The following is a 22141-nucleotide window of genomic DNA, read 5'->3' on the forward strand; positions in this document are numbered from 1 at the left end:
TCAAACTGCAGCTGATTGAAAATGGTTCCATGTTTGGTTCAACATCTGGTCTGTTGTCATTCTCATCTCCAGCTGTCAGGTTTAACAGCTGGGGATCTGGCAGCCATGTTGGGTTGTGATAGGGTCTCCGACTCAAGAGGCTCCAAACCTGCCTGGAAGCTGCTGCTCTCCAAAGCCTCCCTGGTCCTGGATCAAGCTCTGGATCTGCTGAGCAACACTGTAAGACTGGCTTTTGGTTCCAACCAGCAGTGCTCCGGTTCAGTTTTCAGGCCCATCGCTGATATTTAAAAAGCAAGTTTTTTGTCTGAAAGGTGCTAAACATAGCAAACATTTTGTGTAGTCAGTAACGGTGGATTGCCATCTACAAACATTTCTCACCTATGATATGGCAAAAAAAAATTTGGGGGCTGAAAATATATGTTAATAAAAAGTACAATAACCCAGATTGATGTATGTAAACACACCTTGTTGTACCACCTCCAATCAATATCTTTTTTTTAGCTAAAAATACAACCAGGATTATTTCCTGTTGCAGACGCTCCGTGCTGACCATCCTTCTGCCTCCATGATCCTGGACTCCATACGAGAACTCCGGCTGGATGTCGTCAACATGGCCGTCCTCAACAATCCCACCTTTGTCCAGATGTGGTTCGGCCGCCGCCTTCGTCCGTTCCTGCCAGCTGTTTCCGAGGACTTCTTCTCATGTCTCTCCTCCAAATCACTGAACTGCAGCACCTACCAGTACATGTAAGCATGGATACATTAATCCTTGATAACCACTTTACAAATATATTTGAATCTCTTTTACGGTCAGTGATTATAACATATCTTTTCCATTTTCAGCGTGAAGACATTGAGCGAAGTTCATCCAGTCATGTTGCGTGAAAAGCAGATGTCTGTCTTTACACACTTCATCACAGTTTATCTGACAACAAACAACACTGCAGGTAGGAACCTGCAAACACACTGATCCTTACCATGCATGTTGACATTTTAATAAACATGTTATGTAAATTTGAAATATAACAACGTAGAGGAGTTTTGAGAAACACTATTATCCCGCTACTTTTATGATTGTCTAGTGTTTCCACGACAACATCCTTCAAATCAATGTCTTTAGTTAACTTCAGATTTCAGTTGTTTTTCTTAATTTATTTATCCAAACCCTTTGTCTTTTAGCTCTTTATTTTGTGCTCGTAAATTTTTTCATAACTTTCCATGTCAGACATATAAACACACAAACCTTAGTATGTTATTCCTTATAAAACAGTAAATGCTCAAAGTAATAAACACTTTTCCTCTTTTTTGGTGTAAAACAAACAAATCTCAATTTTCTTGACCTGTTCCAGGTCCAGGATGTTTGTCCTTCTTCAACAACAGTGCACAGTGGCTGACCGACAACTTCGGTCCATTCTCAGAGTTTGTGATCATCAGTGAGCTGATCCATCTCAACCCACTCTTTAAACCAGTGAGGCTCAGACTATCAAAAACAAATCAGTGCTTTTTAAAAGTAAGGTGAAATAACCTTTTTTTTCTTTTCTTAATAGTTGGATGTCATACAGCTCCTTACGCCAGATCAGAGAGTGGAGCTGCTTGGTCTGACGCCCCCTGAAAACACAGATACTGTCATCAACACGCTCTTTGATTACATGACTGAAGCACCAAAGGAAAGGAGATTCACAGAGTTCCTGTCATCTCTCGTCATATTTACTAAGATGGTTAGAAAAGTTTATTATGATTAAGGTTTTTCGAAGATTTTGTGTTTAAAGTAGTAACTCATTTTTATTTTCTTCCTTTTGTAAAACAGGAAAACCTTTCCTGTTCATCCTACAAAACACTGTGAGTCCAGATCAAACCTGCAATATAGAAATATGACCAAGTAGGTTAGGATTAGGGTAAGGAGGACAAAGAGGAATGTTTTTTGAGGTATCATGTGGATGAAACCAAAACTGAAATGTTTGGTTATAACAGTAACTTTATTTGGATAAACGAAGAAAAGCTTTCATGTCCAATGCGGAGCATAGCGGTAGCAGCATCAATTTAAAAGGCATTATTAGAAAAAGATAATGTGTAAATAACATCTCAGAATATCAAATAGAAAGTTAAAGGCAATTCTACCAAAAAACTAAGGACATGTACTAAAACTTATGAATGTATAGAGTGATTGTTTTAAATTCATTTTCTCTCTGATCATTTTTATTTTTTCTACACATGGATGATTTTAGTGATTCTTGCAGACCACAGAAAGAGTTTAGTTTGACTAAATGTAAAATATTTTTGCCGTGCAGATTTGCCAGACTGGACAAGGCCATGGTAACCACTTCTCCTGACATAGTGTTAGTCATCACAAACACTAAAGCGGCTTTGTCCGAACAACTACCACTAGGTGGGTTTTACAAGAACATGCAGCATTTTTGAATACAAATGCTGTTATGTTAAATCTCTTCCCAATATTCTGTTCCTTAACTTTATTTTCTTTATGTAACATTTTCCCAACAAACTGTAACAACAATTTTAGTTACTTGTAAAGGAAGTTGTGCTGAGATAATTTTCTTGTATTTCAATATAAAATTAAATACAAAGAGACAATACTTCATGTGCAACTTTACTGATTGTTTGTTTTTGAAAAAGGTAATCAAGAGATAACTTTGTGATTTAAATTTGTTTCAATTAATTTCTTATTTCTTTAATAACTGAGTTTTTAAATAATTCATTTTTGGTACTTTTATTACAGACTGCAGCATATACAGTGGGCAGGTAAAGATATGTTACTGTGGACATTTATTTTATTTTTTCAAACAAATGTATTTGTTTTTGAAGATTAATAATCATTTTAATAATTTTCTCTACTTAGTGCAATGCAACAATGGCAAATGGTACGCTTCCTCTCTCTGCATAACTACCCTTTATCTACTTTATTTTAAATGATGTATTATTTTTACATTACTGTAACTTGTCTTGCACGTTTTCACAGAGACAGAGATATGCATGGGAGTCAACAGGTAGGGTTGAGAAAGACTTTTTGATATTTTTCCCTAAACATTTCAAGTTAAATTAAGGAAACATGAATCATTTTGTGTTACAGCACAGAGCTTCAGATCCACCTAGACAGATCAACGATGGCCGGACGGCACTGCAGCTTCTCTGTGGAGGAATTTGCCTGTGCCTCTGTAAGACGTTGCATCATCATCATCTGTCCTCAAACTGCAGCTGAGGGAAAATGGTTCCATGTTTGGTTCAACATCTGGTCTGTTGTCATTCTCCTCTCCAGTTGTCAGGTTTAACAGCTGGGGATCTGGCAGCCATGTTGGGTTGTGATAGGGTCTCCAACTCAAGAGGCTCCAAACCTGCCTGGAAGCTGCTGCTCTCCAAAGCCTCCCTGGTCCTGGATCAAGCTCTGGATCTGCTGAGCAACACCGTAAGACTGGCTTTTGGTTCCAACCAGCGGTGCTCCGGTTCAGTTTTCAGGCCCATCGCTGATATTTAAAAAACACGTTTTTTTTCTGAAAGGTGCTAAACATAGCAAAGAATTTGTGGAGTCAGTAACGGTGGATTGACTATTGCCATCTACAAACTTTTTTCACCTATAATATGACAAAAAAAATTATTGGGGCTGAAAATATATGTTAATAAAAAGTACAATAACCCAGATTGATGTATGTAAACACACCTTGTTGTACCACCTCCAATCAATATCTTTTTTTTAGCTAAGAATTTACTGTGGATCATTTTTTGTTGCAGACGCTCCGTCCTGACCATCCTTCTGCCTCCATGATCCTGGACTCCATACAAGAACTCCGGCTGGATGTCGTCAACATGGCCGTCCTCAACGATCCCGCCTTCCTCCAGATGTGGTTCGGCCGCCGCCTTCGTCCGTTCCTGCCAGCTGTTTCCGAGGACTTCCTCTCATGTCTCTCCTCCAAATCACTGGACTGCAGCACCTACCAGTACATGTAAGCATGGATACATTAATCCTTTATAATCACTTTACAAATATATTTGAATCTCTTTTATTCCTTTTATTTGTCTTTTACAATATGTGATAATAATATCTTTTCCATTTTCAGCGTGAAGACATTGAGCGAAGTTCAGTCAAACATGTTGCCTGAAAGGCAAATGTCTGTCTTTACACACTTCATCACAGTTTATCTGACAAAAAACAACACTGCAGGTAGGAACCTGCAACAGTTGACGTATTGAAGTGAAAGAGTTCTTGTAAAGCAGTGTTTCTCAACCTTTTTCGGGCCAGCGCCCCCCTAGCCTTTATCCAGGTCCCTCACCGCCCCCCACCAAAGAATTTGTAGGTTACTTTTCACTGACTATTATTTTTTATTAATATTACTATCATTATTGTAGATATTTTCATTTTTATGCTTGTTTCTGTATTCATCGTCAAAACTAATTTCCCAGAAAACAAAAAAGCCATAGGAATAGAAATTATTTTCACAGGTGTCAACAAAAAATGCAGTGGACATTCAACGTAAAATTTGTAGGCCTAACAGAGTCAGAGTGGAAAAAATATTCATATTTTGTGCCATTTTCTAGTTGTTAAATATTCCACAAAATGACCAGATAAAAGATGTACAACATGCCAGTTTTAACTTTGAACTATTTGCAAAACGACTGAGCTCTGCAACATTAAAACATGGATAGAACTATAACTACATTAATCATAGCTCTTCTTCTCTTCAGTGTTTCTGTGGGTTTCTGGTGGTGCAGCTCTGTGCTGCCTTCAGGAGAATGGGACATCAGAGTATCATCCATAAAATTTCACCCACATGGCATTTATTGTGCAAACCAGAGCTTTCAGTGGAAAAACAAAAGTTCCCGGTCCTTTTAATGCCATACAAATGTGAGACAGAAACATAGATTATATCTTTATATAGACCTGTCTATTGATTATAGATTAATAGTTTTACAGGACAGAAATTACAAAGAACAAATCTGGTTCTTAATCAAATCCTAATTAGTCAAATTGAAAGTGTCATGGAGTCATCAGCCTCATGACATTAACACTGACATGAAAAATAATATTGAAGAAATAAATATATCAAATCTAATTAAAAACATAACTGATCAGTTCTTTACTGTTATGGTCTGTAAGATATATTTATTCTCAGTACTAGATGTGGTCTCACCACCCCATGGCACTTTAACAATATTATTTTACCTTTTATCTGGAAATAGTGTCTGTTTATTCTTGCCATACGGTCTCTGTATTAATTATTGATCGAAAGGTCTTGCCATACCAGTTTATTCCTCTGTATTTACTTTAGTTTCTTAGTTTATTCTTGCATGTTGTTCTTCATTCATTTACATTTAGTTTCCTTTGATTGGTATTATCCTCTCTTGGTTTATTGCTATGTCCACTTTAGTTTCTTTCCTGTTGCTAGATTTATTTGATCGTTTATTGACGCTCAGTAATCTTCAGTCATCACCTGCTGCGCCGCCTAATCGTCATGTGTTTCATATCATGTGTTGATTTTTCACTGTTCAGCGTCGGATTCTCTGTTTTAATGCCATAATTCACATCTAGTTCGTCGCTCCGTTTTATATCCCGCTTCTCCTGTTTCAGAGTTTTGCGCAATGTGCGCATCGTTTTTTTTTTGTTTTTTTTTTAACCCCCTAAAGTGCAGGGCGTATCGATGGGTAAAAGGCAGACTGACATAAACCTTTTAAAACTACGGAAATAATTTCTGCATTCTGATTATTGAAATTTAAAAGTGCTGCGGTACCTTTGTTCAATCACCCCCGTTTCATACCGGACCACTTACAGCGCCGGTGTTAACGCTATAAAATGAACGCCCTCTATCGTGGTATCACCTATGGAGGGATTTCTTTATTTACATGGGTTCATTTTTTTCAGAGGGATACAAAGTCAGGGTATCGTGATTTTAGTAATTACATGCTTATAAGAGCGATTTTCTGTTGTCCTTCCAGGGAAGCTGGCAGCTTTCAAACGGAAATAAAACACTTTTTAATATAAGTTGCTGCTTAACATGATCACAGAACTGCCAAAACATGTGTGCAAAAATACCAGACAAAGTGAATCACAGCAGCTTCATCAGCCGGTGTAACGCTGAAATGATGAAGCTACCAGTAGCAGGAGCGGAACTGCGCCATAAACTACTAACACTGAAGAGAAGAAGAGGAAGAGCTGCCATCGATACAGTTGCAGCCAAGCATGTTTTAATGTTACACAATACTGTTTTACCAAGTTGCTCAAAGTCTAAACTGTTATTGTTGTGCATTTAAGGTGTAAAGTTTACCTTCAACCAAACGCCCCCGAAAGGACTCCCAGCGCCCCCCTGTTGTAAAAATGTCCGCCAGCGCCCCCTGCCGTCCTCTGAACGCACCCCCGGGGGGCTGTACCGCCCACGTTGAGAACCGCTATTGTAAAGGAAAACCAGGAAACATATGAGTAAAATTGCAAGTGACCATAACATTCAACTGAGAAATTGTGGTCTTAGAGAAACTGGTAGAATTATTTCTGAAAGATAGCTCTATTTAGTATTGTCTTGTGACAGAACGTCTATGAAAAGTATTTGTTTTAATATTTTCAGGGACAAAATTATGAAATTGTTTAAAAATGAATAGAAGCAGAGTAAAAACAATTAATTAAAGAAGCCCAACACCAATCAGATCTAAAAAACCATGAAAACGAAGACCAGTTTTTCAGTCCATGCAAGTAATTACACCATGAAATATAAAAACTTTGTAATTCTTCTGCTTTTTAGGTAGCGTGAAGGAGGGTGGGGAGCTAAATACATTTTGAAAACAGTCAATGAGTAAAAGATTTTAAATCACTAAATTTAGCTCAACCTACTTACGAACTAAATAAGTAGGCAGATGCAAGACAAGACAATTTTCTTTGTGCAGCACATTTCCAGCAGTGATGGACCCAAAGTGATTTACATAAAGCATTGTTATGAATTCAAAGTGACTAAGATAATATCAGGTCGTTGCAGAATGGTACAGTTAATGAATTGTTAAGTATTACCGCTATATATTTTTTTCTTAAACTTTTGGAAATTAAAATTAATATGAATAACTGCTATATTATGCCATAATGACAGTTATTATTACAATGGTAATTTTTTCCTAATTTCATCTTCAATTAAAACAATAGTTTGTTTTGTTTCAAGTAAAGTCAATAAGACCATGATTTTCATGTTTGTGAAATCATTTGTCAATTTTGTGAAACTTGTACTTTTGCCCAAGTCAAGTCCCATCAAATCTATCATTTTGCAAGTTGACACTGAAAACTTTTTGAACATCTTTCTTGTCTTACGTGATGGAATATGAGAGCATATAGAAGTAGTCGGCGTTTCCTCAGAAGGGTAACGATTAGCTTAGCATGTGTGTTTGTTTGTGTGGCTCAGATCCATCCTGCAGCTCCAACATAGTCGGCAGCAGCGACTGGCTGCAGAAGAACCTGGGAGGCTTTTCTGTTTTCATCTCCATCGAGGAACTGCAGAAGCTCTACCCCGACTTTTCACCAGTGAGTTCTGTCACATGGCTTCTTGTCGTGTTATTTCAAGGCTTTTTCGTTGCTGTCTTTATAGTCAAAACTCTGGTTGTAAACATGGATGCATTTGTTTGTGTGCAGATGGAAGCACTGGCCTCTCTGTCTGTCGGACAGCTGGTGGCCTTATCCACCATACCTGGGCTGCTCACGACTCCTGACCAGGTTGCCATGGTGATGAAATACGTCCCAGACCCAATGTTGGCCTTCTTCTTTGATGAGTTCTCAGTCGCCATTAGGGTACGTAAAACATCTTACCTTAACAGCAAAGTGTTGACTGGTGTAATTTAATCTGTATTAAAAATGTTTGTTTGTAGATAGTCCATGATTTTCAGTTTTTTTGTTTGTTTTCTTTCCTGCAGGGAAATGAACACATGATGCCCTCCGCAGTGAGGTCAGCCATGCTGGAGGTTGTGTTCGATCGTGCAAACCTGTCCCATCCCTCAGTGGAGGACTCGGTGGTATCCCAGTGGCTCAATAATCGACTGCCTCCCCTGGTCATAAGCTTGATCCCCTCCCAAGTCAACCCATACTTCCAGATACTGGCAGGAAGGAACTGCAGCATTGGACAGCAGGGGTGAGTGGAAAGGCAACAAGCACTAGCAGTTGTTTTAGTTGATAGCATAAATTACATTCAATACCATGGTTGCAACGGGAGAATGTGTAAAAAAAAAAATGTTCAAGGAAGGGCACTTTCACCCATTGGTGCTGTGTTTCAGTAAAATTTTTTATTTTGATTCAAATCTTCTCCGAAAATTCTTAGAATTTTTGTTTTGTCTGTTTCAGTGTAACGCTTCTCAATTCGACAATCCCAACACTCACTGCGGATTCCCAGAAAGAAATCTACAACCACATCATTCTGGCACTGAAAGGTAAAGAAACTGCTTGTTGAAATTCAGCTGAGCAGCAAAGCTCGAGCATATATGTATGTAAAGATCTTTGTTAAATCTTTACAGTAAGCTTGCTTCATATCTGCAAAGTCAGAAGTGTTTTGTGGTCCAACACAGACTGCAAGCCGTTTATCTGAGCGCTACATTGAGGCTGCAGGGAAATAGACTTGAATAGTCAGAGTGAACAAACTACAGCGAATCATTGAAAATCAATTTATATAAATTGATATTAGAGATATGTCTCCAAAAACAAAGCCTACACGTCACCTGAAAATCCTGTTTTGTTGATAGCCCCTCCAGCTCTCCGTTGCTACCGTGACAGCAGCTTCTACAGCTTCGTCGAGGATTCGTTCTTGGGATTCCAGTTCCCCAACCTGACCACCTTCCTGTCCCTCATGCCTCGTGACCAAAAGCATCTGGTGTGTTGAGATAAAAGCTTTCGGGTATTGGCAGAGCAAAGGACGACCAAATCGACTTTATTTATGTGACTTCTGATCTTCCAGCTGGTGAACTCCATGCCTCCGTCACATCTGGGGAACCTGCTGCGTCGGCCAGACGTCATCGATGACGAAGCACTGCTCTGTGGTCTCTACAGCAGCTATGTTCAGACACCAGTGTTTTTGGAAACCGTATGTAACACACTTGTTGGAATCTAAAACACAACATCGGGATGATGTGTGCAAACACAACAACCTGTTAATTCACTGCAGGAGTCCCTGCCGGTAGACGTCAGGCGTCCCACCCTGCCCTGCGTTTGGCCCATGGCCCTCAGCAGCACCAACAGGTCAGAGGTCAACGCTTGGTTTGACCGAAGCCTCCAGAACTACTTGGTCTTCCTTTCAAAGAGTCTGATCAGTCCAGCTGTTACACACAACACCGCGTGTCTGGCCTTCCAGAAACTGTATGTTTCCAAGCAGCTGTTTTCTTTCCTCTCTTTTTGAAGTTTTTGTTTCTGTGTCATGATTGAACCTTGTGCCGTTTCAGTGTCTCGGTTCTTGGTCAATACAACTACACCGGGGTGGACTTTGTGCGGGAAGATGTGTTCAACACCATCAGGGATTACCTCCAATCAGGTGAGTTCGAACGCAGCAACAAAGTAACCTTAAATTCATACTTATTTTGCTTTGTTTTTTAATCATTTCACTTTTAAATTGTCAATTTGTAATTCTGATACCTACAAAGGGTGCATGTAGGGTAGATATGAGGAATACTGTATAAGGTAACAAGTCTTCTGATAGTACAGCCAGGTCAATATTAATCACCTTATCAGTATTAAGTTTTTATATATATAGCTATGCTATAGGTATCGCCATGGATACTTGTTAAATGCAGATGGAGAAAGTTCCCTCTGTGAGAACTTGCTGAATACAAGCAAGTTCTCAGAAATGCCTGTTAGTCAAACCCAACCTGTAACTCTTGTAACAACCCTACAGACAAGCTCAATTACCCTGCAAAAATATATTCCATAAGTTTTTCCTGTAAGTACCCTTAATGTTTTTCATAAATACCCCTCTCAGTACCCAAAAAGTATAAATGTTTTTATAAACAGGTAGAACCTTGTAAGTACACACCAGTATCTCAAAAGTACCTCATAAGTATCCTGTGGGCACACACTCTTGGCACCTTGCTAGTACTCTGTCGATGAATTACTCTTCATTTGTCATAAATATAAAACCCTTGAACCTAAACATTTTTAACCTGTCACCGTAGCAACACCAAGATGTTACGACCCCAAAGACCCAGAGCTGAACTCTACGGCTTGGTTTGCTGAGTACATCGGCCCTTTCATGCCGTTCCTCACTCTTGAGATTCTTCAGACCTTCGGATCGGATCAGGTACTGAATCTGGAATTGATCTCTTAAATTAGAAATAATAAGAGACACAGATTTTTATTGTCCCTGTTTTTATTGTTCCTGCTCCTTATAGACCCTGCAGGTGTTCACGGTGAACCCCCTGAACATTGCACTCCTCAACCACTCGGTTTTGCCTCAGAACCTCACTAATTACTACACTGGACTAGTCTACAAACAAGACAGTAACTTCAACCCCCTTCTGTGCGTTTATTACCAATTACTAAGATGTTGCAAAGGTGTTTTTTTCTTTTTTTTTGTCTTTATTGTGTTATTTTGATATATTTTCTGCAGCCTTCCTATATTGTGCCGGTGCGTCGCTCCGGGCACGGCATTCACCCAGCTGACTCCAGGAGAAAGTTTGTTCGTGTTGCCGAACCTTACCGTTGTCTGCCAAGATCTCAATCCACAGGTAACAGGAATACAGAGGGAAAACAAAAACACGAGAGCCGATGTGAAGAACTTAAAAACGTGAATAGTAGTTTCATTTCCTTTACAAAGGTACTGAAAGCTTTGTGGATCTTCCACTTACGTTGAAAAAACACAATTTTGCAATTGGGGTGTTTCCATTAAATAAGTCTTTTCCGGCAGTAGAAACATCTGGTTGTTGATCACGACTCGTGTGATGCAAAAAAAAGTGTCTCCGTTGCGGTTTTGCGAAATACGCAGAAGCCAAAAATCCACTTGGCGCAAAATTGTTTTTCAAAATTGACATGTTTCTATTTAGCAAATTTATTTTGGTAATTCCAAAAGGCGCAATTATATGATTAATGGGAAGATAGCTACTGTCCAGCACTTGCTCTTTTCTATCGCAATAGTTTCTGAGAGTTTTTGTTTTTCTGAGAAATAAACGTTGCATAGTGTTTGTCTGTCTCCTCAAATGGGGATCCACATTAGTCCAATAGCTTAAAAAGTTTCTCTCGAAGGAAACCCAGCAAAATGCATTGAGTCAATTATGAATAATATTATTGTGTACCAAAATAGGAATTAAACCAGAAAAATCTACTGCACAATACAACTTTCTGTCAAAGACATGAAAAATAATACTTAAAAAGTTTTTGTTTTTCTTTTCCTTTGTATCTGTAGATTTCTGCTGCTCTGACGAGCAACTTGGGTGATAACATCGACTCCAACGCCATCTCTGCTCTCGGCAATGAGAGCACCAGCTTGTCCAAGGGGCAGATCAAGGCCATCCAGCCACAGCAGCTGGTCAACGCCCTGTTCACACTCAGCAACGTGATGGGCTGGAATGGAGGACAGGCAAAGAGCATTATCGAGTCTCTCTTGACCGTGACGCAGGTATAGATTCTCCCTTCGCCTATTTCATCTTGCTCATGACCAATTTTCATGCTTAACACTCTCCGATTGCTTCCTTTATCCCACCAGATCAACAGCTCTTCGTCACTTTTTACGCTGGGTACTCTCATCATTGGTGTGCCCTCCAGAGTTTTCAGGACAATCCAGGGCTCTGAGATTTTGGTCGCCTCCAGAAATCCCTCGCTTGTGGGACACATGATGTCTGCTCCAAAGGTTGTCCAGCAGATTTTTGTCACACAGGTATGTCTGCGTGATTTATGGTTTTCATTATTGGGGAAAAAATGAAAGGGGCAGAATTATGTAAAATGAACTTTTTTGAACTTTGCATCATGTTACATTGTTATTCCGTCATCAGTAACATACCTGGAGTATTGCCTTGATTCTTTCTGAAATTTGAATGAATGTTTGAGAAAATCCTTGAATCTCCATGGCAACAATTCAGATGTGCAAAACGCCTGGGTGTACGTAGCTCCGCCTTTGAGGATGAAGCTTCACTTTCCAAGCTTCCAAGTTTCCGCCTCACAGAGCAGCCCTCCACCACAACTCCCCCACTCAGCTCCTTCAAACTAGCCAGCAGCAATTAGCAAACATCTGGTGGAACTGTATGTCATCTCACCTCATTGTAGGAGCTACTTCTCTGCTAAAAGGGTTGTTAAAAGGGTTAATAGAGGAGCCATGTTGTGATGGCTTCCTGAAAGCGGAGTTTCTTAAAGAGACAGAGGCCCAATTTCAGTTACAAAGTCAAATTTCTTTTTAAGTCATATTTGAAATAATACAGCATTTTTTATAACAACTGAAATTAACAGAAGTACTTGATTGTGCAATGAAATGGTGTTATGTGGCTGGAAAATACATAATCTTCTCCCTTTAAATGAATATACAATGGATTAAAACAAAGTTTGATTTGAATCTTAATTTTGGATTTAGCTAAGTTTGAATAACCTACAACTGGATGCTCACCATTCTTCTGCCAGATTTTATCGATGAACAGCACCGGAGAGGCGATCATCCAGAACGTTCCGGACGAAATGGCCACTGAGATCCCTCGGGCTTTCCTGCAGAGCTTTACAGCCGACAGCGTCACAAAACTCAACAAGAAGAAATGGAAACCCCAGCAGGTAGAGGAGATCTTTCTTCGCTAAAAACCTGTAGTTTTTTTTCTCTCATTTGTATGTTACCAGAAGAACAACTCCTTGAGTTTACAACTTTGTTTCGTCAGGCTGAGCTGTTCTTTGACGTAATCGCAGTGGAAAGCTCCACGGCTGTCCTGGGAAGTGCGAACGAGTAGGTTTAAACAAACAGTCTGGTGTGAAAACATGTGGTCTTTTCTCTGCGTGTGTTAAGTGATCCCAACATGTATTTATGTGTTTGTGTAGCCTGTCTTCCTCTGTGCTGCAAGGATTCACATGCACAAGTGTGAGAACGATTCAGAAGGCGCAGGTCAAGAATCTGATCAAAGCCTGTCGGCGCAAAGGCACAGGCAAAGTCAAACTGGAGGAGTCTCAGGTGAGAGTCTGGGAGTGTAATTGTATTGATGGTGTTAAGAGAAAAACCTACTATAGTTCTGCTATTGTACAAGACTATAGCAGAAAATAATGTACAGTTATTAGAAACAGGCATATCAGACCCACAGCCCCAGGGATTTTCCAGTGGGTCAAATTATTTTTCCATAAATGTTCATATTTTTTCTAGAACTATAAGAACAGAGCATTGACAACTCTACATATCTTTGCAGACATTGTACGCAGGTGTTTAATGCTGTAATACCTCCAAATTAACTTAGTTTCTGTTTCTGGTGAAGGGAATATGCAACACGAGTTGGTAACGGGTAAATGCATTTTGTCTCATCAGTTGACCTGCATGTTCAACCACATCAGAGGAGAACCAGACATCACCAGCTTTGATCTTTTCCCTCCAGATGTCCTGCTATACTATGAGTAAGTCCTCTTGCAATATCTAATGTTGGACTCCTGATTAAATGCTGACTTGTTGATGTCCTTCTCTCTGAACACCAGCTACACTCTGGTGCCCCAGAGCAACTGCAGCCGCTACTTTGAACAGCTCAGCGACGCCGACTTCTCGGTGTTCTCCTCAGAACTCAGCTACAAGCGGACCGCTCTGTTCGAAAACGCCAAGAGTTGCCTGGTAAGGTCACCCAAAAACTATCGTTGATCACAAGAATCAATGTCTTCATAATTTATTCCTCTGTAATTCTAAAAAAAAGAAAATGGAGAGATTTAAAAGAAAATCATGTTAAAAGATATTACAAATCACAACTATATTGATTTTAAAAGCCAAAACTGTTTAAAATTGTTGTGGATTCTCAACAGGGGCGTGGCCATAGACAGTTGGGGTTGAAAAATGTGATTTTGTCCCCCACTACCACCAAAAGTCAAAAGTCATTTTTGGTTTAAAAAAAAAACAAAACAAAGACTTTGGCCATTGTTTTAGGGGGGTGATAATATCATACATACATAGATTAGCATTATGTCGACACTGCATATCTGCAGATGACAGAAATGCTCCTTTTGTTGTTTTACAGCTGCCATTAATAGAAAATTTTTTGTTCATTGTTTCAAGTTTATTTAGTCAGAAATTGGATATTATCTATCAATTGATATTTAAATCTGAATACATGATATACATGATAACAGGCAAATTGTGTGGCTAGAAAAATTAGCCTGCGTCCATGCCGTGGCCTCACAAACAACATTAGCTTCTAACTTTGCTAACGTATATAGCATTTTTTACAAATGTGTAAAAATAAACTTTTGAATAATTTTTCTCATTTTCATTCTGCACTTTCAATAATTAACAAAAATGCGGCCTCTAACAGTTTGATGTTAATAAGCTATGCTATGCTAGCTTGAGTAGCAAAGCCTCTTGATAAAATTTACTGGCAGCCAGTCAGAAAGATGAATATGCCAAAGAACATTTCAATACATTATCTTAATTTTATAATAATGATTACAAATAGGTTGGATTTGGTGATTGAAACATTTATTAGATTACATTTATTTATTTTTCCTCATCTTCCCTCAATTTTCTGAGGCCCACCTTAGCACCCCTTGTAGGTTTATTTAATGTTCTAATTTTATTGTGCTCATGTCTGACTTTTCATCTCAGGGCATAACAACCACAAACCTGACTAAAGATCAAGTAACAGTTCTGGGAAACATGTGCTGCTACCTGAGCCCCTCTTACATCCTGAACTCTGATGAATCCATCTTGGAGAAACTGAAGACCTGCCCGGATCTGTCTGCCGCTCAGGCGACCGCAGTGGAGACCCGTCTGATCGGTGGGACCACTAGATATCGGTAAAGATCTGTCTTTGGCAGAAATTTTTGGCCTTTTTCGACCTGTAAAAAAATAACTTTTTTTTTTGGTTTTGTTTTGTTTTTTTCATAACCAGACTTGCTCCGACATGGACTGAAACAACGCTGAGGAACCTCGATTCATTTCCTCTGTATATGTCTTCAGGTTTCTATGACTACTTTGACGAAGTAAGTCACTGCTTCAAAAAAATGATCTTTTGTATGCAGACGAAAGAACATGAATGATTAAATTTTTTTCTCTCTTGATTTTCCTGTTTTTCCTGCTTGCAGACCACGAAGCGCTCATTCTTAAAATACTACCTGAAAGTCCTCAAAACTGATGGAGTCAACAGAGCGAAGATAGGGGCAATGATAGAACAAATAAGACAATCAATTGGAAGGAGACTTAAGCAACAGACAGGTCAGTTGATAATCGTTTCATAAGTTTTTTTCTATGCTTGTTCATCCAGCAATGATTGATTTTCATATTTCTTCCTCTTGTTTCAGTCACTGAATGCACAGTAGGAAACATCACCCTGGTCACCATCAGTGATGACACCTTCCCCTTCGACTACAGCGACATCAATCAGTTCAACAGCTGTCTCAGTTCTGCGGTTGTCAGGGACAACCTGGAGATTATCACCCAGAAGGTGGATCAAAGGGATTACCTCAAGATTGTTCTCGCCAAGCTGCAGGAGGTGAGCACATGGAGCATGATGATGCATCCACTGGACCAGTTTACTGATGTGCTAGGCTAACATTAGCATGCTTGCTCTTCATTTTGATATGACTTGTTGAATTGCAGCATATTTCAGTGCAGTCCAGGTTAAACTGTGGCAAAAAAAAAAGTTCTAATACTTTTCTGTATTGCATATTTTCTACCCTACGTGGGTCCCAAACGAGTATTAAGAAAATAAAAATCCAATTTTTATCCACTGGGTCTATTTGAAACTCATTGATAATACCATCTGAAGTGAATTTTCCCATCCATTTCCTACTCACATGGGTCACACTGTAGATGTTTGGCAGCAATTTTTAATTTGAACAGATTCTCTTTGGTGGGGGAAGAGGAATTCAGCTAGTGGTTGTTTAGGTTACATTTTGTGTACTTTTTGATTTGTGTCTAATTTAATAACTCATCTGTTGCTCATCTATGTCTCTATACAGTGCTGAGTCTGTCATCAATATTTCCTTAACCATTTGTGCTGTTCAAAAATAAATGTTTACCATTTAAATTTTGTTCACTGTGATGAAAACTGACACACCGTGGAAACAAAACCTGAGTATTTTCATCTTAACTTTTAATAAGAGCACAATCAAAGCCATTAAGTTATATTGATTATTCAGAGACAAAGATAAACCCATCCTCAGTCTGTGTCTTAATTTAATGTTTCTCCTTTAGTTATTTGTACAACTTTCTGTATCTAGGCGTACAGCACCACCGTCCCTGAAGACCAGGTCCAGATCTTGGGCCCGGCATCGCGCGTTGCCTCGATAGATCAGATCAATACATGGACCATCACTCAGGTGGACACGCTCGCATCTCTGATGGACACAACATACGGAGCGTGGGATCCAAGCTTGGTGGGCAAACGGTTAAATATGTTGTGCTGGTATTTGCTGTAGGTACGTCTGTTTGTTCACATCAGTGCTCGTTTCTGCTGCTTCAGGCTAAAGCTATCATCTCTAAGTATCTGAGCGTGGGAGGCAACAAACTTGAGAGCGCCGAGCTTAATGCTATCGGAGGACCAAACCTGTGCTCTGTGGACGTTACGGTTCTTAGCAACATCTCTCAGCAGAGCTTGAGGTAAGTACTCTTTGTTTTGGGTTTGTTCTACTCTTAATCTCACTGGATTATCAGGGTTAGGTTGAGGTAAAACTGATATGGAAGTTCTCTTCCGCTTGCTGGTTATTCTGGCGAACAAAAAGCATTTTAAAAACATTTACCAAAATATTGTCACTCTGATTAATTTCATTTTTGGACTTGTTTAAGTCAGATTTATTGAAAATCTAATGTTTCATTGACACATTTCAAACATATTTTTTGCTCTTTTTGCTGTCTCAGAGATGCCGATGCTTTGGATGTGTCCAACTGCACCAGTGACAAACTCAAAGTGCTCTTCAACATCGCCCTTCCAGGGTTTCAATCTACCTCCAGATCAAACGTTCCATTGTACTTGTACCAGCTCATAAAGCCATACCTGGGTAAGCAGACACACACGCACGCACGCACACACAAACCTGCAGCAGTAAATAGAAAACGTCTCTTAAAGATTGAGCTAAAAGTCAGCACCATTTTTTTTGTCCTGTAGGAGGCGCACCTTATGCTTTTGTTCAAAGTTTGGCAGCCTCCAACGTCAATATGGACCTGCGGACATTTATTAACATGGACACGAGTGTGATACAGGTCAGTGTCATCTTTTTTTAAAAATATTTGTTCTGGTAACAATGTAAGTTCCTTTTTATGTCCCAAGTATGAAATTTTGACCTGCTTTTCTCTCCATAGAGTCTGAGTGTTAGCGAAGTTAAAGCTCTTCTTGGCGACAACCTGCTTGATTTAAAGAGCTTTGAAAATACGCCGATAGTAAGAAGCTGGATCTCAAGCAAGCTACAATCAGAACTCAACACACTGGGTATTGGGCTTACAGGAGGCCGAGTAAGCAGCACCACCTCTGCTGCAAAAACAACTACAACACCCACAACAACTGTCAAAACCACCAAAGGTGAGTCTAACTCAAGGACGTTCTCAGTGGAAACAATATTCAGAACAAATGATTTAATCGACAGAAAACTGTCGTTGGCATCGATGGAAGGATGTTGCAACAAACTTAACAGTAGCTGGGTTTCCATTACAGACTAGCGCAAAGCTTTGCCAATATTCCACTAATGTAAAAAAAAACCCCAAAAAACAGTGGAATATTGCAATTGCGGTGTCTCCATTAAGTGAGAAACGCAATTAAAATCACATGTGTCCACTTCAGTGGGATAGAAACCAACAGTAGCTATAACTACTCCTTAGCCGTACTGGAATCTCCGGAGATTGTCGCACACTATCTGCAGTTTCATTAAACATATAATTCCACAAATTCAAATTATCAAAGTAAATTTACTGAATGGACCCATAGCAATAAAAAAAGAATAAAAAATACTTTTTGATAAAGCTCTTTGTGCTAGGATGAGGTGAATTTTCGTCTGTATGAATTTTTTTTCCACGTCATACGAGTCATGATCAACAACCGGATGTTACTACTGGTGGAACAGATGAAGAAGATGGCAGGAAGTGGTGGGAGGATGATGGCGTGGCATGTTTTTTTTTTTTTTTCCAAGAATCAACATATTCACAAGTGACTTTAACTGCGTTTCTTGTCAAACGGAAACACTGCAATTGCAAAATTGTTTATTCGACATTAGCAGAATATTAACAAAGTTGTGCGCACATTGGTCAACATAAAAAATAGTAACTAATCTTTAACATTTTTATTCATATTAAATAGTGAAACACAAAATATTGCACGTCATTAAACACAAACCTTGCCACAAAAATATATACACTGCTCAAAAAAATAAAGGGAACATTTGAACATTTAAGTGAACACTGAAGTGTTCCCTTTATTTTTTTGAGCAGTATATTTTTGTCAACCTATATTTCTAATAAAAAGCAAAAGCAGACTTTAGTTGCAAATCTCTAGCTATAAGCATTCCATTACTTTTTTTAAATCATGCTTTGAATCTTTTTGAGTGGTAAGTAAAAGATTTGACAAGCTGCCCAGATGTTTATTAAAAAGCATAAAGCGGTTCCCAAATGTTCAGACTGACCTTTTGAGCCCCAAAACTGGCTCAGCATTTCACCAAACGACATAGCAGATGGTTTTGTTTTTTTAATCAAACGGTTCCCAGGAAACACTTTTTATATGGGATATTTTCTGGTTAAAATGAGGCTATTAGTATTTTTTTTGTGTAACCATTAGAGGTAAATTTTAACTGTTCTGAGAGTCTAAAACCTGTTTCTGTTTTAGGTGCCGGGGCCCGGATCCATGGAGACGTCGCCGGCCTCACCTTCTTTGTTTTCCTCGCGCTCCTCGTCTCATCCAATCGGATTGCGATCTGAAGAAACGCGCGGCTGTTTATCAAACACGGACTGTAGGCCAAAATCAATGCTTGAATTAACGGGTGAAATCATTTTTAGATTTATGTGTAATTGAAAACAAATACTGTGCTGATTACGTTGTTTATAATGAACAAAAATATTTCCTGAACAAAAATGGGTGCAAATATTGTGCTTGTGATTACTTAATACTTTGCTATAAAACCTTTTATGTCTTATCTATAATACCAGATGTACTTCTTATACTACAATTTGCTGTAGGTATTTGTGGAGGGAGAGATATTCTGTATTTTTGCTCTCCATATTTTACTTCTGATACCTCATATGAAGGATGCTTCTGTTAACACTTATTGAAATAAAATGCTTTTCTTGAGTAAACTCTCCACTTTATTCATTATGATGCTTCGTCTTTGCATTTGATATATTTAGCATTTTTATAACAACTGAAGTTAACATTTATTTGATCGTGCTATAAAAGGACACTATATTCCTGGTAAATGTATAACACTGCCACTTAAAAAAATCTAATCAAATGAGTTGGAAAGAAGAAAGAAGACAACTATCTGCTTGTGGCAAATGGAGATCCAAAGAAATATCAAAACTAGAATAAAAGAATGTTGAGCATAAATATGGCTGAGCAACAGCCATTTACCTCCATTCCTAATGATTTACTTAAAAAACATCAAGGTGACTAAACCACATCACACTGTCCTCAACGACACACAACTCAATGGTTCATTCTGTGATTGATAAATGAATGAATGCAGAAAACCGTTCATTGCGCCCGGTTTACTTGCGGTCGAAAGAGTGAACATTTGTAGCTATCACATTAATTGTTGCTCAGATAAGAATAAAAAAAGGACAAGCATTTAACACCATCTAAAATTCTCTGTTGATTAGAAAGAAAAAAAAAGTTGTTGCAGATTAGTTTCATTTAGGATTAGATGACGCATCAATGAGCCGCCAACGTAGAGCTGCGGCGGCTATAAGCGTCTGTAAACTCCCAGGACGGTCTTGCAGGTGGGACAGGTGTGCTTGGCATCTTTCAGTCTGTCCACGCAGAACGGGATGAGGCAGCATCCGAACACAAACCTGGAGGAGAAAGTGGACGCATTCAGAACCTCCGACTCACAGAAAATTCACAATCACCACCTGACACGGATATTTAAACCCGCTGATTTTATATCCAGGCCCAGAAACTTTTAATCATTTTATTTTTAACAATCTGTAAACCTGTAAATCCTCTGGAGCTGCAGAAGTGACATTCAAATTAGCATCGATTATTAATTTCTAAAACAAATATGAAAAATCCTATAAAATAACAACTAGGTATCAACATATAAATCTCCGAAGGAAAATGTGGCCTTGGATGTGCTCCTGTGGATTTTTCAATGTGTTGCTTGTATAGAAAAATAATTGTAAAAAATGTTAATGGCTCCTCATGGAATAAGGATGTACATATGAAAATCTGTAATTTGGAAACATTCTTTTTTTTTTTTTATTCAAAGTTTTTTACAAAATAACAACACACACACACACACACACATATATGATTTTGAAATTTGGCTTTTTATATGCGCTGAGATTGTTAATTTGAAAACTAAAAAGATACAAATGTTGGGAAAATGTGTTTTGTTTTTTTCTTCTGTGAGAAGCACTGAAAAATGAATCATTTTACACTAATTTAATCTTCCTGCAGCTTTAGCGTGATGCTCAGGAGGGGCGCGGCAAATGTCACGGCCAGACAGGGGGACAGGGATAGAGGTTGTTCCGTCATACCGCCAGTTCCAGAACCACACACAAAAAATACTAGTAAAAGCGTGCGCAGGGGCAGTGTGATCCCACCTGACTGCGCACAAGGTGAAAAACTGACCTTATCTCTTAAGACTGCAGGAAAGCTAAACTACAATTAAATAATTGCTGCTAATATTAAAGTTCCTTAAACAATCAGTATGCCCAAGTTGTGTCTCTCAGCAATTTTATACTTCAAGTCCCACCTCCCACCAACCAAAACTACAGTAGAGTTCCCCTTACCCACAGAGGAAGAGTCCTCCACAGAAAAGGTAGGTGAGTAATCCAGAGGAATATTTCACCTCAGAGACGACAGTCCGATGGCACTTTGGGCACATAATCTGAGCTGGATTCTCTCGTAAAGGGCCGACAGTCGCTGTATACAAAAAGCCATTTTAAGGACATGATGGTGTGAATAAAAAAACAATGAGACATCTTTTAGGATCTCTCAGAAAATGAACTTACTCACCAACAGCCACTTCTGGGTTTGACATGTTCCTGTATAATGTGAACACTATTAGCCACACCAAACGGTAAATATTGAAAAGCAATACAAAAACGAGATTTAACAAATGTCATAAAACTGAATAAAGAGAAAAACCATATCTCATTTTAAAACACTTTCAAATGAAATCGGTCTCATTTCAGTGAAATCAGTCTCATAAACAGTGGCATTTGTTGAATCGTCAGCATTCATGTGTTCATATCCAAAGTTGTTTTTGCAAATAAACAGAGCCCTGAAATCTAAGTGATGGGGACATCTTACAATATTATAAAATATGAATCTGATCTACTACTTACAGTCTGTGTTGGTTGACTTTTGGCTTGAGAGTGGCCGGGTTTCCCACAGAGATGACATTCTGCAGCGCTGCGCCTCGCCTCCTCTTTATTAGAATCACAAGACGCTCAGGAGGAACATGTTAAAAATTCCATTTTTTTTTTTTTACACGTTTTCTTCACTAATCTCCATTCAAATGTGCATGGATTTTTTTTTTTATTATCTATTGGCTGTAAAACATGTAAAACTTTTGCACATGATGGCCAACTGGTGTTTTGTGAGATGCAAAAAAATTCACTTATAGAAACAACTTTCATTAACCGGCTTGATCCTTGATTTTTATTTTTAGGGTTATTTATTATACTTTAATGTATAGAGGAAATCAAGTTGGTGGTTAACATCGGTCCAGCAGCTTCTGCCCCTATACATTAAATAAAATATAAATAAATAACCCTAAACAAATTACAAAGCAATAGCTCCCAATGAGCAGTTGGCAGCAGTTGATAACATTTAGCTACAGCAAACATTTGTCAAATTAAACATAGCTAAAATGGACATAACAGTTAAAACC

General features: G+C 38.7%; 2 protein-coding genes and 1 long non-coding RNA gene across 7 annotated transcripts in view; 1 reads left to right on the forward strand and 2 right to left on the reverse strand.

Moving 5' to 3' along the window:
* The window catches only part of LOC103481871 (uncharacterized), a 59760-nt gene extending 40381 nt beyond the window's left edge, over nt 1-19379 (forward strand). For all 5 annotated transcript variants that reach the window (XM_081616839.1, XM_081616946.1, XM_081616908.1 and 2 more), the window contains 42 exons: nt 73-219; nt 536-747; nt 844-947; nt 1350-1468; nt 1548-1718; nt 1808-1839; nt 2289-2386; nt 2735-2757; nt 2855-2876; nt 2975-3002; nt 3086-3170; nt 3272-3418; nt 3742-3953; nt 4068-4171; nt 7383-7501; nt 7610-7765; nt 7888-8102; nt 8312-8397; nt 8707-8834; nt 8919-9044; nt 9126-9316; nt 9400-9488; nt 10126-10250; nt 10342-10469; nt 10560-10677; nt 11352-11564; nt 11652-11822; nt 12557-12700; nt 12802-12866; nt 12959-13088; nt 13434-13519; nt 13598-13727; nt 14709-14899; nt 14995-15085; nt 15188-15317; nt 15404-15594; nt 16325-16480; nt 16567-16703; nt 16962-17101; nt 17209-17303; nt 17403-17619; nt 18913-19379. In XM_081616839.1, coding sequence (XP_081472965.1) covers nt 73-219; nt 536-747; nt 844-947; nt 1350-1468; nt 1548-1718; nt 1808-1839; nt 2289-2386; nt 2735-2757; nt 2855-2876; nt 2975-3002; nt 3086-3170; nt 3272-3418; nt 3742-3953; nt 4068-4171; nt 7383-7501; nt 7610-7765; nt 7888-8102; nt 8312-8397; nt 8707-8834; nt 8919-9044; nt 9126-9316; nt 9400-9488; nt 10126-10250; nt 10342-10469; nt 10560-10677; nt 11352-11564; nt 11652-11822; nt 12557-12700; nt 12802-12866; nt 12959-13088; nt 13434-13519; nt 13598-13727; nt 14709-14899; nt 14995-15085; nt 15188-15317; nt 15404-15594; nt 16325-16480; nt 16567-16703; nt 16962-17101; nt 17209-17303; nt 17403-17619; nt 18913-19004 — 5364 coding nt within the window. In that variant the 3' untranslated portion in view covers nt 19005-19379. The remainder of the gene's footprint in view (nt 1-72; nt 220-535; nt 748-843; nt 948-1349; nt 1469-1547; nt 1719-1807; nt 1840-2288; nt 2387-2734; nt 2758-2854; nt 2877-2974; nt 3003-3085; nt 3171-3271; nt 3419-3741; nt 3954-4067; nt 4172-7382; nt 7502-7609; nt 7766-7887; nt 8103-8311; nt 8398-8706; nt 8835-8918; nt 9045-9125; nt 9317-9399; nt 9489-10125; nt 10251-10341; nt 10470-10559; nt 10678-11351; nt 11565-11651; nt 11823-12556; nt 12701-12801; nt 12867-12958; nt 13089-13433; nt 13520-13597; nt 13728-14708; nt 14900-14994; nt 15086-15187; nt 15318-15403; nt 15595-16324; nt 16481-16566; nt 16704-16961; nt 17102-17208; nt 17304-17402; nt 17620-18912) is intronic.
* Nucleotides 179-10114, reverse strand: LOC145547916 (uncharacterized). The gene is made up of 5 exons (XR_014084209.1): nt 10004-10114; nt 3671-3941; nt 1526-1608; nt 465-735; nt 179-314 (listed from the first exon to the last, which is right to left on the reverse strand). It is a non-coding gene; the product is annotated as an uncharacterized LOC145547916 (long non-coding RNA).
* Nucleotides 19380-19775: 396 nt separating the features above from the next.
* LOC103481791 (lipopolysaccharide-induced tumor necrosis factor-alpha factor homolog) lies at nt 19776-21694 on the reverse strand. The gene is made up of 4 exons (XM_008437585.3): nt 21594-21694; nt 21262-21290; nt 21036-21168; nt 19776-20093 (listed from the first exon to the last, which is right to left on the reverse strand). The coding sequence occupies exons 2-4, from the start codon at nt 21284-21286 to the stop codon at nt 19985-19987; spliced, it is 267 nt and encodes an 88-aa protein (XP_008435807.2). The 5' UTR covers nt 21287-21290; nt 21594-21694; the 3' UTR covers nt 19776-19984.
* Between the last annotated feature and the right edge of the window lie 447 nt (nt 21695-22141).

This window comes from Poecilia reticulata, chromosome 1 (genome assembly GCF_904066995.2).
Source record: "Poecilia reticulata chromosome 1, P_reticulata-male-v2, whole genome shotgun sequence".
Classification (NCBI taxonomy): Eukaryota; Metazoa; Chordata; class Actinopteri; order Cyprinodontiformes; family Poeciliidae; genus Poecilia; species Poecilia reticulata.